This window comes from Salmo trutta, chromosome 7 (assembly GCF_901001165.1).
Source record: "Salmo trutta chromosome 7, fSalTru1.1, whole genome shotgun sequence".
Lineage (NCBI taxonomy): Eukaryota > Metazoa > Chordata > Actinopteri > Salmoniformes > Salmonidae > Salmo > Salmo trutta.
The window spans coordinates 15,913,337-15,929,653 of record NC_042963.1 but is presented as its reverse complement, the minus strand read 5'-3'; the positions used below and the strand labels follow the sequence as shown (position 1 = coordinate 15,929,653).

The window sequence follows — 16,317 nt, the reverse complement described above, 5'->3', positions numbered from 1 at the left end:
ACCATGAGAAACAAGATTCTCTGGTCTGATGAAACCAAGATTGAAATCTTTGGCCTGAATGCCAAGCGTCACATCTGGAGGAAACCTAGCACCATCCCTACGGTGAAGCTTGGGGGTGGCAGCATCATGCTGTGAAGATGTTTTTCAGCAGCAGGGACTGGGAGACTAGTCAGGATCGAGGCAAAGATGAATGGAGCAAATTACAGAGAGATTTTTGATGAAACCCTGCTCCAGAGCGCTCATGACCTCAGACTGGGGCGAATGTTTCCCCTTCCAACAGGACAACGACCCAAAGCACACAGCCAAGACAACGCTGGAATGGCTTCGGAACAACTCTCTGAATGTCCTTGAGTGGCCCAGCCAGAGCCCGGACTTCAACCCGATCTAACATCTCTGGAGAGACCTGAAAATAGCTGTGCAGCAACGCTCCCCATCCAACCTGACAGAGCTTTAGAGGATCTGCGGAGAAGAATAGGTGAATCTCCCCAAATACAGGTGTGCCAAGCTTGTAGCGTTTCCAACCCAAGAAGACTTAAGTCTGTAATCTCTGCCAAAGGTACTTCAACAAAGTACTGAGTAAAGGCTCTGAATACTTATGTAAATGTCATATTTCCATTTTCAATTTTGTATAAATTAGCAAACATTTCTAAAAACCTATTTTTGCTTTGTCATTATGGGGTATTGTGCGTAAATTGATGAGGAAAAAAACTATTTAATCCATGTTAGAATAAGGCTGTAATGTAACAAAATGTGAAAAAGGTCAAGGGGGCGGAATACTTTCTGAATGCACTGTACATCCCCCGCTGCGGTGGGGATCATGGTTCGATACCCACATCAGCCCTACACATGTCGAATCCCTTTATTCTTCCCCCTACTTATCTGCTCCCATCCTTTTACAAGTAGATTAAAATGTGTAAGTAGTTCGGAATTCCAATCTCCGCCCAAAAAAGAAGCCGTAATTATCTATCAATTGTTTTCAACAGATTCCAGTCAGAGACAATCAGTGGCAGGCTCCCCAATAACTCAAAGCTGTCCTCTCTAGCCTGTCTTCTGTTTGTGTCCACAGGGATGGTTCAGTCCAGGTCAGGTGTTTGTGCTGGATGAGTACTGCGCCCGCTACGGTGTGAGGGGCTGCCACCGCCACCTCAGCTACCTCCGGGACCTGATGGAGTACTCTGGGAACAACATCCTGGTCGACCCCACCCTCCTGCATTACAGTTATGCTTTCTGCGCCTCCCACATTCATGGCAATAGGTACATACATTGACAAGCTCCACAAACAAGTTACAAAAGTGTTGTATACTGTGTTGTACTACATCAACTATAGGTTTTTGCTTTTACTGTTTGATAAACTGAAATGTTGTCTCCGGAGCTCAGATGGTCAGCGTCAAGATAAAAATATCAATAACTAGTAAAAAGACTCAATGTTGCTCATATACTTCCATTCATTGCCCCTACACACAGACAGTGCATTTGGAAAGTATTCAGACCATTCCCTTTTTCCTAATTTTGTTACGTTACAGCCTTATTCTAAAATGGATTAAAAAAATAATAATCTCATCAATCTACACACTATACCCCATAATGACAAAGCGAAAACATTATTATTATTATTATTATTATTATTTTATACAGAAATACATTATTTCCATAAATATTCAGACCCTTTGCTATGAGACTTGAAATTGAGCTCAGGTGCATCCTGTTTCCATTGCTTATCCTTGAGATGTTCCTATAACTTGATTGGAGTCCACCATGATTTTGTAAATTAAATTGATTGGACATGATTTGCAAAGGCACACGCCTGTCAATATAAGGTCCCACAGCTGACAGTGCATGTCAGAGCAAAAACCAAGCCATGAGGTCGAAGGAATTATCCGTAGAGCTCTGAGACAGGATTGTGTCGAGGCACAGATCTGGGGAAGGGTCAAATAAAAAAAAATAGTCAGCATTGAGGGTCCCCAAGAACACAGTGGCCTCCATCGTTCTTAAATGGAAGAAGTTTGGAACCACCAAGACGCTCCCTAGAGCTGGCCACATGGCCAAACTGAGCAATTGGGGGAGAAGGCCTTGGTCAGGTAGGTGACTATCATGACTGTCCTGTGAGGACCAAATACTGTAACTTGGAAAGAATACCCCCTTTATCTGTCAAGTTTCCATCCAAAATGTTGTACATATATTATGAAAAAATAGGAAAGTATTTTTGTTAAGAGAGGAATGTGATTTTAGGAGTCATAAGAGATACCTTCTAATCATATCCTTTGCACAATAAGTAGCCACGCCCCGAGTGAGGTCAGAGAGCTTGTCAGCATGATGGAACACCCCTTTTGGCCAGAGTACATAAAACGCCTTTGTAACGAAATTAACATTAGACCAGGAAACATGAGGCGAGAGCTACATATTTTAAATGGTTGAAACTATGCAGCTGTAGCTCATGTCCATCCTTGTCCGAATCCTGAATACCAACATGAGGAGGAAGAGGCGAGAAGCTCACCTCAGACAATCACTGGTTATAGCTGATTAGCTGTCTTAAGTCAGATATTGAGAAAAGCGAATCTAAGTGAGTCTATCCTACTACGCTCGTCACCAATGGGAATCGTCGGCATGGCTGGTTATCTCCCAGAGTGAACAACCACAGAAGACGGGAAAGGGGAGACCTCTTTCGGACAATCAGAGCCATACAGCCGGAAGGCCAACAACTTTCCGAGAAGGCTTGGTTCCGACCGAGAGAAATGACGAACAAAGGCATTTCACACGTACAGTTGAAGTCAGAAGTTTACATACACCTTAGCCAAATACACTTAAACTCAGTTTTTCATAATTCCTGACATTTAATCCTAGTAAAAATTCCCTGTCTTAGGTCAGTTAGGATCACCACTTTATTTTAAGAATGTGAAATGTCAGAATAATAGTAGAGAGAATGATTTATTTCAGCTTTTATTTCTTTCATCACATTCCAAGTGGGTCAGAAGTTTACATACACTCAATTAGTATTTGGTAGCACTGCCTTTAAATTGTTTAACTTGGGTCAAACGTTTTGGGTATTCTTCCATAAGCTTCCCACAATAAGTTGGGTGAATTTTGGCCCATTCCTCCTGACAGAGCTGGTGTAACTGAGTCAGGTTTGTAGGCCAAAAAGTATGATCTTTGTCCCCCTGTGCAGTTGCAAACCATAGTCAGTTGCAAACCGTAGTCTGTCTTTTTAATGGTGGTTTTGGAGCAGTGGCTTCTTCCTTGCTGAGCGGCCTTTCAGGTTATGTCGATATAGGACTCGTTTTATTGTGGATATAGATACTTTTGTACCTGTTTTCTCCAGCCTCTTCACAAGGTCCTTTGCTGTTGTTCTGGGATTGATTTGCACTTTTCGCACCAAAGTATGTTCATCTCAAGTAGACAGAACGCGTCTCCTTCCTGGGCGGTATGACGGCTGTGTGGTCCCATGGTGTTTATACTTGCGTACTGTTGTTTGTACAAATTAATGTGGTACCTTCAGGCATTTGGAAATTGCTCCCAAGAATGAACCAGACTTGTGGAGGTCTACAATTTTTTTTATGAGGTCTTGGTTGATTTCTTTAGATTTTCCCATGATGTCAAGCAAAGAGGCACTGAGTTTGAAGGTAGGCCTTGAAATACACCCACAGGTACACCTCCAATTGACTCAAATTATGTCTATTAGCCTATCAGAAGCTTCTAAAGCCAAGGCATAATTTTCTGGAATTTTCCAAGCTGTTTAAAGGCACTGTCAACTTAGTGTATGTTAACTTCTGACCCACTGGAATTGTGATACAGTGAGTTATGTGAAATAATCTGTCTGTAAACAATTTTTGGAAAATTGACTTGTGTTATGCACCAAGTAGATGTCCTAACCGACTTACAAGAAATTTGTGGAGTGGTTGTAAAACAAGTTTTAATGACTCCAACCTAAGTGTATGTGAACTTTGACTCAGTTCCGTTTGTTATTGTTATATATTTTTATTTGAAAATGTTCTTACTCTTTAACTTTGCGTTGTTGGAAAAGGGCTCGTAAGTAAGCATTTCACCGTAAAGTCTACACCTGTTGTATATTCAGCGCATGCAACAAATACATTTTTTTTCATGCATAGGCCGTCATACACATATAGAAAAGCGTGTATACCTATTATTTCACATTTCAGCATTTCTCCTCTCAGAAATCAAGGATTTTATTTGTGTCCTGGCTAAAGGAATAAGTCAAAGAAAAACTGGGGGCTTTTGTGTAATGTAAAGACGAGTCTTGCAAAGGGACTTGACAGTACCACCCGGTTTGGCTCCTTCTTTGCAGTGGCTATGTTGGGCCTCTTTTCTCAATTATTTAAGAAGGAGGGAGAACGTGTACAGAGACTTTCACAAATTACTACTTAGCTTTTAACTCTGCATCAGAGCATATTATGATTAGAAAATAATTATAGGTTCTGCATCAGCTTTTAATAGGTAATGATAATTGTTCCCATTCCTCCCTACTTGTTTACTCTCTTTTTTGTTGTTGATCATGATTCATTTCTACACACAATTTCTTAAACCATATATGGTTGAGTTTTATCATTTAGATTGAACTATCTAAGGTTTTTACATCCAAAAAATGTTTCACATCCAACAAATAGATATAATCATATTTTCAGGACGTTTAACACTAACACGCATCCATTGATAATTTTCTCAAAGGCACAAGTTATTCGTTTCTTGTATTTAGTCCGATATGAGCAGTATACCTTGGCCACTTGTCGGCTTAACAGCTCCACTCTGTTTCCTACTTACTGTTCTCTTATGGCTAATAGTTTCCCACTTACCTCAAATAACCCCTGCTTGACTTCCCCTGTGATAAATGCTAATATATGTGCTTTCTCTCTTTGCTCAGTAATTTAGCAAATTAGAACAGTAATGATTAGCCTCTCTGGGTAATCACCACGTATAAACGTGAGAGATTGCTGGAACTGGCTTTTTGTCAGTTGCAGCCCTAATTTGAATAATTGATGCCTATTCAGTACTCTCGATGTTGCCTGAGGGGGTGCGGAATGGAGTGGAGGCATTGAGTAGCATGAGGCCACAGACGGAGAGAATGGAGGTAGTTTTATGCAACAGCCTTAAGCAATCTGTAACTTGTCTTGTCAAAACTGCTGGGCCTGTTTCTAAATGAAGGGGATGGACCTTGGCGAATGTATACTTTATTTAAAAATATATGAAATCTGTCAGATCTACTGTGTACAAAACCCATGCCCTTTCTTTGTGGTGTGTGTGTGCGTCCCCCTGCATTTTGGGATTAGCCTTTGCACTTGGAGACCAATAGTTGTCAAAGAACTGGTTGATTTGAGGGTACTATTTCCTTATCAGAGCTGTCATTTTCGGGTTCTCAGTTATTTGGTTAGAGGCTGTTGCACCAAATTCAATTTCTGCCAAATAATGTAAGTCTTTAACAATCACACTCTTTGTACAATGGCTGTGAATGTGGCTTGTGATTTCTGGGAAAAAAAAGTTGTCCTTGAAAAGCAGACACTTGCTAACTTTGAAACAACTTTTGTGGATCACTGGTTTTGATTGACACGTTGAGCTTTGCCACCGCCATGGGTTCGTGCAAGTTTGGCTTCCATCTTCATGGAGACAGGTGTGTTTGGGACCAGAGCAAGGTTAAAGGAGTCCATGGCAAGGAGGGCCAAAGGGCAGCACTGTGAGCTGTTATGAGCCGTGTGGAAAGTGACAGTGGACACATCATCTTCTGCTCACCTCCCTCTTACCTGTCACTTCCAATCCCACGCTTCTCAGAGACGTCCGGCTCTCATGAGCTCGGAATGTGACAGGAGCTTTTACTTCTGCAACCCCGACTCCTCCGTGCCACCCATCCCCTGTCTCTCCTAACTGTCACCCATCCCTGTTCCCCATGCAGCTAAAGGGAGGAGACACACACACACACACACACACGGTGCCCTGCCACGCATGGCCGCTGCCTCAGTCAGATGACGCCCACTCCGTCGGATGTGATTAACCCAGAGATCCTGAGGTTTGGAGCGTGTTCGAACATGACAGTCAACACTTACAGATGAGCCATATCCACTGTAAACACCCTGACAGTAACCTACAGCCTCATCCTGGAGCCTGTTAACCCTTTGTGAGTGGGGGTCAGCGTTTAGCCTCCACTCAAACAAGCTCGCTTCATTTAGCAGCAACAATGCCTCTGCCCTCGACAAGCTGTTGCACTGCATCCAACTCTGACGTGTGCGGCCAAGCATGACGGGAAGTTTGATTGGATTTGATAGCAGTCAGAGAAAAGCTATTATGGGAAAGCCAGTTACAAGCACAGGGGTTTTACTTTATATTTGAATGGCTTATCAGGGGATTTTCAATTTGGCCTGTTCCCAACCATTTTTGGCTAACAACGCTGACTTAGAATGCTGGTACACTTTGAATGTGACAAGGATGTCAACATAGAGATGTTATATATCAGAGGACTGAACACCTGAAATGAAAGTCTATTTCTTATCTGACTCCATACTACAAAACTGTCAGTATTGACCAACTTTGCAATCTGGTGTTTTGCTTGTGTTAATGTGACTATATTTGTATAATTCATTTTCAGCAACTGGTCAGCTCTCAGGATCCATGGGCTTGGGCTGGGACTAAGGTGGAGTGTGTGAGGCTTAGTGTATGGCCAAAGGCTGAAGGTATGGAAGCTACAAAACATGACCCTTATATCTTCAGCTGGACATGAGGGAGGAACTGAACAACAAATCCACTGCCTTCTTTTTACCTCGACATGAAAGAAAATGTCCTTGCCATCACATGAGTGAGCATACTCACCCACCCCTCCTAGCGCTATCCATTTTGTGTTCCTTTGCGATTAGCTGGTGCTTGTGCTTATTAAAAGGGGGGTCGGGGGGGGGGTTAATGAATTGACAGATTTAGGGAACAACAGGGTTTACAAGTTGTCCTTACAAGTGTGGTCGTGAAGAGAGGGCTGCTTTTCATTGTAGACTAGGGCCTTTTGGTAATTAAGCGGAGAGGAGTTGAAGTGAAGGCCTTATGTTCATCATAATAATAATAATAATACATGGGACTTAAATAGGGCTTTTCATTGACCCAGAGTAACTTTACAATTGTAGAAACTAAACAAAAAACAGACATTAAAACAACAGCGCCAGGCGTTGCCATCCTGAAGTGATAGAAACATGAAACAAAGAGAAGGGGGTAGGGCTAATGAAGGGGAAAGTGTGATGTGTCATTGTATGAGTGAGCGAGCAGGTATTGTGCATGTGTGTAAGAGAGATTGTGTGTGTGTGAGAGAGCGAGAGAGTGTGTGTGTGGGGGGGGGTTGCTTTAGGAGGGACTGAAAGATGGACTCAAGAGTCACGGATTGCTGGAGAGAGGGAGTTGCAGAGCTTTGGATCAAACCTGGAGAAGGCCCTGTTGCCAAAGCTCTGGAGCTTGGACCTGAGAAAGGCAAGGTGGCCTGCTGTGGTGGAACGGAGTGAGTGTATGGGTTGGTAGATGAAGGTCAGAGAGGTAAGGGGGGACAATGTGGTGAAGAGCTTTGTAGGTCAGAAGAAGGATCTTGTCATAATGCGGTGGGAGCCAGTGGAGTTCACAGCAGATGGGGTGATTTTTTTGCCAGGACTTAGTGTGGGTAAGGAGTTGGGCTGCAGAGTTCTGAACCATTTCTCCTTATGGAGGGAGCTTGAGTTGATGCCGGAGAGTAGTGAGTTGCAGTAGTCGAGACCGGAGAAGATACATGCGTGGATGAGGTTTTCAGCAGGCGGACAGGAGAGGGAGGACCTGACTCTGGCAATATTGCGTAGGTGGAATAATTAGGTTTTGACAGTCTGTCAGATGTGGGGGTCGAAGGAGAGGGTCCAGGATGACGCCAAGGTGCATGGGATGAGGGAGAGACAATTGCGTCATCAATGGTGAGGGTGAGGTTGACAACTTTGCTGAGTGTGGTTTTGTTGCATATGTGGAGGAGTTTAAGAGACGCATGATTCAATATGAGTCAGAGGTGGGTCTGATGAGGGATTTGGTGGTGATGTAGATCTGGGTATCATCGGCGTAGCAGTGGAAGTCGAGGTTGAAGTGGTGGAGGATCTGACCAAGGGGGAGGATGTAGATGATGAAGAGTATGGGGCCCAGCACAGAGCTCTGAGGGACACCCTGTGTGACAGCAGTGGAGTCAGAGGTATGGCCATTTGAGGGATATGTAGTGGTTCTGGTTGGTGAGGTATGATTGTAGCCAGGAGACTGCTGTGCCCTCAACATCCATGCCCTCCAGTCTGTTGAGCAGGACTTGATGGAAAAATATGACGTAGGTTGAGGCCAACAGAGCAGATAAGATCAACTTATTGTCCCTTAGTGTGAGTGGGAAAATTGACATGTTGGGTAATATTGAAACTGTTTAGATCAGCAATGAAATCGGAGGCATGTTTTGAGTTAGATAAGTCCACGTGAATATTCATATCGCCAAGCAACAGTAAGCAGGGGGAGAGTGGGACAGCAATTGTGAGTTGTTCAGACAGGAATGATTCATTAGCTTTAGGAGGACGGTACATAAGGGTAGTGGTCATGGAGCAGGATTATTTGTAAGCAATGTATTCAAATAAGGAGTTAATATGGAGATAGAGACTACAAGCTTCTACTGTTGAAGTCGGAAGTTTACATACACCTTAGCCAAATACATTTAAATTGTTTTTCACAATTCCTGACATTTAATCCCAGTAAAAATGCCCTGTCTTAGGTCAGTTAGGATCACCACTTTATTTTAAGAATGTGAAATGTCAGAATAATAGCAGAGAGAATGATTTATTTCAGCTTTTATTTCTTTCATCACATTTCCAGTGGGTCAGAACTTTACATAAACTCGATTAGTATTTGGTAGCATTGCCTTTAAATTGTTTAACTTGAGTCAAACGTTTCGGGTAGCCTTACACAAGCTTCCCACAATAAGTTGGGTGAATTTTGGCCCATTCCTCCTGATATAGCTGGTGTAACTGAGTCAGATTTGTAGGCCTCCTTGCTCGCAAACGCTTTTTCAGTTCTGCCCACAAATCTTCTATAGAATTGAGGTCAGGGCTTTGTGATGTCCACTCCAATACCTTGACTTTGTTGTCCTTATGCATTTTGCTACAACTTTGGAAGTATGCTTGGGGTCATTGTCCATTTGGAAGACCCATTTGCGACCAAGCTTTAACTTCCTGACTGATGTCTTGAGATGTTGCTTCAATATATCCACATAATTTTCCTGCCTCATGCCATCTATTTTGTGAAGTGCACCAGTCCTCCCTGCAGCAAAGCACCCCACAACATGATGCTGCCACTCCCGGGCTTCACAGATGGGATGGTGTTCTTTGGCTTGCAAGACTCCCCCTTTTTCCTCCAAACATAACAATGGTCATTACGACCAAACAGTTCTATTTTTGTTTCATCAGACCAGAGGACATTTCTCCCAAAAGTACGATCTTTGTCCCCATGTGCAGTTGCAAACCGTAGTCTGGCTTTTTATAGCGGTTTTGGAGCAGTGGCTTCTTCCTTACTGAGCACCCTTTCAGGTTATGTCGATATAGGACTCATTTTATTGTGAATAAAGATACTTTTGTACCTCTTTCCTCCAGCATCTTCAGAAGGTCCTTTGCTGTTGTTCTAGGATTGATTTGTGCACTTCGCACCAAAGTACGTTCATCTCTAGGAGACCGAACACGTCTCCTTCCTGAGGGTATGACTGCTGCTTGGTCTCATGGTGTTTATACTTGTGCACTATTGCTTGTCCAGATGAACGTGGTACCTTCAGGCATTTGGAAATTGCTCCCAAGGATGAACCAAACAATTTTTGGCTGATTGGCTGATTTCTTTTGATTTTTCGATGATGTCAAGCAAAGAGGCACTGAGTTTGAAGGTAGGCCTTGAAATACATCCACAGGTACACCTCCAATTGACTCAAATTATGTCAATTAGCTTATAAGAAGCTTCTAAAGCCATGACATAATTTTCTGGACTTTTCCAAGCTGTTTAAAGGTACAGTCAATTTAGTGTATGTAAACTTCTGACCCACTGGAATTGTGATACAGTGAAATAATCTGTCTGTAAACAATTATTGGAAAAATGACTTGTCATGCACAACGTAGATGTCCTAACCGACTTGATTTTGTCCCACTCCTCTTTGTAGATCTTCTCCAAGTCATTAAGGTTTCGAGGCTGATGTTTGGCAACTCGAACCTTCAGCTCCCTCCACAGATTTTCTGTGGGATTAAGGTCTGGAGACTGGCTAGGCCTCTCCAGGACCTTAATGTGCTTCTTCTTGAGCCACTCCTTTGTTGTCTTGGTCGTGTGTTTTGGGTCATTGTCATGCTGGAATACCCATCCACGACCCATTTTCAATGCCCTGGCTGAGGGAAGGAGGTTCTCACCCAAGATTTGACGGTACATGGCCCTGTCCATCGTCCCTTTGTTGCGGTGAAGTTGTCCTGTCCCCTTAGCAGAAAAACACCCCCAAAGCATAATGTTTCCACCTCCATGTTTGACGGTGGGGATGGTGTTCTTGGGGTCATAGGCAGCATTCCTCCTCCTCCAAACACGGCGAGTTGAGTTGATGTCAAAGAGCTCCATTTTGGTCTCATCTGACCACAACACTTTCACCCAGTTGTCCTCTGAGTCATTCAGATGTTCATTGGCAAACTTCAGACTGGCATGTATATGTGCTTTCTTGAGCAGGGGAACTTTGCGGGCGCTGCAGGAATTCAGTCCTTCACGGCGTAGTGTGTTACCAATTGTTTTCTTGGTGACTATGGTCCCAGCTGCCTTGAGATCATTGACAAGATCCTCCCGTGTAGTTCTGGGCTGATTCCTCGCCGTTCTCATGATCATTGCAACTCCATGAGGTGAGATCTTGCATGGAGCCCCAGGCCGAGGGAGATTGACAGTTCTTTTGTGTTTCTTCCATTTGCGAATAATCGCACCAACTGTTGTCACCTTCTCACAAAGCTGCTTGGCGATGGTCTTGTAGCCCATTCCAGCCTTGTGTAGGTCTACAATCTTGTCCCTGACATCCTTGGAGAGCTCTTTGGTCTTGGCCATGGTGGAGAGTTTGGAATCTGATTTGACTGCTTCTGTGGACAGGTGTCTTTTATAGTAACAAGCTGAGATTAGGAGCACTCCCTTTAAGAATGTGCTCCTAATCTCAGCTCGTTACCTGTATAAAAGACACCTGGGAGCCAGAAATCTTTCTAATTGAGAGGGGGCCAAATACTTATTTCCCTCATTAAAATGCAAATCAATCTATAACATTTTTGACATGCATTTTTCAGGATTATTTTGTTGTTATTCTGTCTCTCACTGTTCAAATAAACCTACCATTAAAATGATAGACTGATCATTTCTTTGTCAGTGGGCAAACGTACAAAATCAGCAGGGGATCAAATACTTTTTTCCCTCACTGTAAGTGTATGTAAACTTCCGACTTCAACTGTATTGTCACTCCATTTCTTGAGATATTTTTTTACAAAGTCCTTTATTACAGCTAATTACCTTTGTGCATTTCAGACGTGAGATACATTTTTTTACTCTAAAACCAGGCACATTTTTGATAGGATGGTTTACACTAATTTATTCTAGAATTATCTTTCTGTTTTTTTTCTAAAAGTCACTTGGCGGAGTAAAAAACAGACCAAAAAAAACACACAAACAATCAGTAAATTCTTCATATGCAATTCACAGTTCAGTTTCTCCATTTCGACTTAATTTTCATTTCAATCTTCAAGTCACGAATATTGTTGCAGATGCGTGTCATTCTCCCCTGCTAGAGGCTAATACATCATGGTCAGGAGCTCACTGCATAGGCTTTTATAAGCACAACACAGACAACCTCTTCCCCACTCTTCCTGGTGAAAGTGAGTGTCGTTTTGAGGGCGCGCCATTCTCGTTCATCTGAAAAAAGGCCTGGAAGTCAAGGCTAGCAGTCTGGGTAGTGATTGCATTTTCTTCTCTTCCCCCAGAGTGCCTTGTCATGAAGAGGCAAGAAGGGAATGGGTACATTGCAAACATTAAAAGGGCAATCTGCAATTGCTACATCCATTTTCATACTATAAATGAATGATATATATATATAGCCATTGATTCTTGAATATTACTTTTAAATGCCTCATGAGCTTAGTTCAACTGTCTAACCCCATCAGAACCCCAAATATAAGCTTGTTTTATTCTATTGTTTGTAAACAATAGAATAGAATTGTAAACAAACCTGTATAGCTTCAAAACATGGTTAAAACTATAATTTTGATCTAATTTATGGTCAGTCTATGAATTTGAGATTGGTTAGTTTTCTCCAACCCATCCCTAAGCCATTTGCCCCAAAAGGTGTTGGGGTGTATTTTGTTGTTGTTTGAACTGCAGATTGCCCCTTTAATGAAATGCTCATCAAACATTTGTATGTGTATTTTTTTTAGGCCGGATGGAATGTGCACAGTGACTGAGGAAGAGGGAGAACAGTTTGAGGACATAAGAGGCCGTCTCCTGAGTCTATTGGACAACCAGATCATCCATTTTAGGTACTACTTCCTCTACGATTGACGTGATTACACACGATGGTATGTCATAACATTTGTCAGTAATGCACTAGTAACTGAGTATAATAAGAACTTTCAACACATTTAAACAAGTGTGAAATACTGTATATTGGATTTTTGGTCCAATATACAGTAAGCCTAGCTGTTAGAGCGTTGGGCCAGTAACTGTGAAAGGTCGCTAGTTCAAATCCCAGAGCTGACAAGGTGAAACATTTGTTGATGTGCCCTTGAGCAAGACATTTAACCCTAATTGGTCCAGGGTCGCTGTTGATAATGGCAGACCCTAGTCATGACCCCATTCTCCGATGGTGTCTCAGGAGGGTTGAGATATGCAAAAAAAACATTTCCAATTCCCATATCAATACTCACTTGAAATAGGAAAACTTTAAGCACCCACCAAATTATTATTGTTATTATCTGTGAGCTGCTATTCACCATTAATGCGTTGTATGGCCTTATTGTCAGGGCCATGGAAACAGATCCAGACCTTGAAGGATGGTTTGTTCAACGCCTGTGAAGGGCCCTCCATCTGGTCCCAAGGAGGAAAGAGGGTAGATGGGGACAAGAAGTTGGGAGGGGGCTGTTGAAAGCAGCGGGGGTCAATAGCAACACTCCTCAACGACAGGCTAATGGCAGTAAACAATAGCCTAGACAATGTTGGGATTATGCTAATATGCAGCAGACAGGAACTGGGTGCATATAGTTCAGGATTAAGGGGGACCACAGCGAAGTTGATTAAGGGCTGTAAGAGTTGTTTGGTAATTCCTCACCACGCACGAAGGGACATGTTTGACAGGGACCACCTCAAATCCACTTAAAATATGATATACCCATTTGGGAGAGATATTGCCCTGTAGGTCAGCATCTATTTGCTTGTTTCCAGTCCATTATTACAGGACAAATCAAGATCACCAGAGTTCCGAGAGCTATGCAGGCAATACATGTGTGGTCATGGGCATTTGCCTCCCACTTCTGACCTCTACTTTGTTAAGGACTAGCATTTCAATGTTAGTCCACACCTGTTGTTTACGAAGCATGTGACAAATACAATTTTATTTGATTTTGATCACCCACAGTTTTACCTACATATTTGTGCCGGTCATTGTCTAATCAAAGAACGCAGTAGGCTATAGTCAATACATGTTTTTTTTGTGCAATGTAATGCATTGGCATCCTTTCGTACATCAAGCATTCCCACAGTATCTTTCTTGAAAATGGTGTAGATGCGATGTCCACTCACACTTGTATCCACAGGTACTGTTTCCCCTTTGGACGACCAGATGGGGCCCTCAAAGCGACACTCTCCCTACTAGAAAGGGTATGTTGTGCTTGAAAAGCTATGTCTGCTGTCTAAGTCTGTTGTTATTCTTTTGAGTCTACATTGTATCTGTATTCTTCATACTGCAGACCAGAATGTGTTGGGATATCCTTGTGGCCTTCCACTCTAAACAGGTTTTGGGTCACTCTTTTAAGGATCTAGAAGTCAGTTTTGTTGTGTTTGGCATTAGGCTTATGACTGTGTTTGGATAATTCTAGGTTTTGATGAAGGACATCACCACACCGGTTCCTCCTGATGAGATGAAGAAGGTGGTCCAGAAATGTTTGGAGAAAGCTGCCCTTGTCAACTACTCCCAGCTGACCGAATACGCTCAGATCGAGGGTATGTGCAAGCCCGGCTCACATGTGGTGATGTTACTGTGTCATGTTTCACTGTCATGTCTCTGTGTTTGTTAAAGTGCATGCAGTGTTTGCCAGTGTTCCTAATACAGTATACAGGGTGCCAGTTAGTGTTTAAGTGTATCCGTGTGCTGGTGTCACAGTGCTGGCATGTTTGTGTGCTAATGTAACAGCTGATGCTCAAGCTGCCACGGAGAAGAGGTTGGAGGACATGATGCGACTGGGAGAACTTTGTATTGAGGTCCTGCAGCAGAATGATGAGCACCATTCAGAGGTAGGACCATTCCGCCAGATTAACTATGACGTTTCAAGGTAAGACCCAGATGCAGACAATGTCGAATTAACAACAGTTTATTAATCCAACAGGGGCAGGCAAAGACAGGTCAAGGTCAGGCAGAGGTCAATAATCCAGATATGTGGGGCAAAGGTACAGGACGGCAGGCAGGCTCAGGGTAGGCAGAGGTCAGTAATCCAGATAGTTGGGGCATAGGTACAGGGCAACAGGCAGGCTCAGGGTCAGGGCAGGCAGAAATGGTCAACACCGGAAAAACTAGAAAACAGGAACACTCAAGAGACAGGAACAGAGGGAAAAACGATGGTAGGCTTGAGGAATTAAAACGAACTGGCAACAGAAACAGAGAACACAGGTATAAATACACAGGGGATAATGGGGAAGATGGGCGACACCTGGAGGGGGTGAAGGCAATCACAAAGACAGGTGAAACAGATCAGGGTGTGACAGTACCCCACCTGGCGTCCTACCTGGGCGCATACCTGGTTGACCGGGGTGTCAGCGTTGGAAATCCGGATGAGGCCTGGGTTCAGGATGTCCCTGGTGGAGACCCAGCACCTCTCCTCCGGGCCATAACCCTCCCAGTCAACAAGAACTGGAAACCTCTGCCCAGAGGTTGAACCTTCAGGAGGCGCCTCACTGTGTATGCCGGGTGGCCGTTGATGAGACAGGCGAGTGGGGTGGGCCTGGAAACATGAGACAAAGGGCTGTGAGACATGGTTTTAACTCTGGACACATGAAAGTTGGGGTGTATATGAAGGGTACAGGGCAACAGAAGACGAACAGCAGAGGGCTAATAATTTTAGAGATGAGAAACGGGCCGATTAACCGGTGTGAGAGTTTGCGGGATTCCACCCGGAGGGGCAGATCCCGGGTGGATAGCCATACCGTCTGCCCGAGATGATACCGGGGAGCCGGGGTCCGATGGTGATCCGCTTGTCGTCGATACCTGGAGGTGGTCTTGAGGAGGGCCGACCGGGCTACGACGACAGCGGCGGACAAACATCTGGGCAGAAGGTATGCTGACCTCTTCTTCTTGCTCGGGGAAGAGCGGGGGCTGATACCCCAAGGAACACTCAATTGGCAATAGGCCAGTGGCAGAGCAGAGAAGGGTGTAGCGGGCGTATTCCACCCACACAAGCTGCTGGCTCCAGGTGATGGGGTTGGCGGAGACCAGGCAGCGCAGAGTAGTCTCGAGGTCATGGTTGGCTCGCTCCGACTGGCCATTGGACTGGGGGTTGAACCCAGAGGACAGGCTGGCCGACAACCCAATGAGGGTGCAGAACCCCTTCCAGAACCGGGATGAGAACTGATGGCCCCGGTCGGAGACCATGTCCACGGGCAGTCCATGGTTCTGGAAGATGGCTGCACCCTGAGCTGGGCCATCTCCTTGGCCGACGGTAGTTTGGGGAGAGGATTGAAGTGAGCGGCTTTGGAAAACCGGTCGAACACAGTCAGGATTGCAGTGTTGCCCTCAGACGAGGGGAGACCCGTGACAAAATCCAGGGATATGTGGGACCAGGGACGGTGAGGGACAGGCAGTGGTTGCAGAAGACCAGCCGGAGCTTGCCGAGGAGTCTTGTTCTGAGCACAGACCGTGCAGGTGGCAACATCCGGGACCATAGCAGGCCACCAAAAGCGTTGTCGCGCGAAGGCCAGGGTCCGACGGGAACCCGTGTGGCAGGCAAGCCTAGAGGAATGGGCCCACTCCAGGACTGTGGAGCGGACAGCGTCCGGCACAAACATCCAGTTATCTGGGCCCCCCCCCAGGGTTTGGCTGGGACCTCTGCGCCTCCC

The 16,317-nt window shown here is 44.4% G+C and overlaps 1 protein-coding gene across 1 annotated transcript in view; it reads left to right on the top strand.

Annotated features, from left to right (window-relative positions):
- The window catches only part of LOC115197785 (calcium-dependent secretion activator 2-like), a 207,765-nt gene that overhangs the window by 128,701 nt on the left and 62,747 nt on the right, over nucleotides 1–16,317 (top strand). The window contains exons 12-16 of the mRNA XM_029759577.1: nucleotides 1,067–1,254; nucleotides 12,432–12,533; nucleotides 13,806–13,869; nucleotides 14,088–14,211; nucleotides 14,402–14,502. Of these exons, the coding sequence (XP_029615437.1) occupies nucleotides 1,067–1,254; nucleotides 12,432–12,533; nucleotides 13,806–13,869; nucleotides 14,088–14,211; nucleotides 14,402–14,502 (579 nt within the window). The remainder of the gene's footprint in view (nucleotides 1–1,066; nucleotides 1,255–12,431; nucleotides 12,534–13,805; nucleotides 13,870–14,087; nucleotides 14,212–14,401; nucleotides 14,503–16,317) is intronic.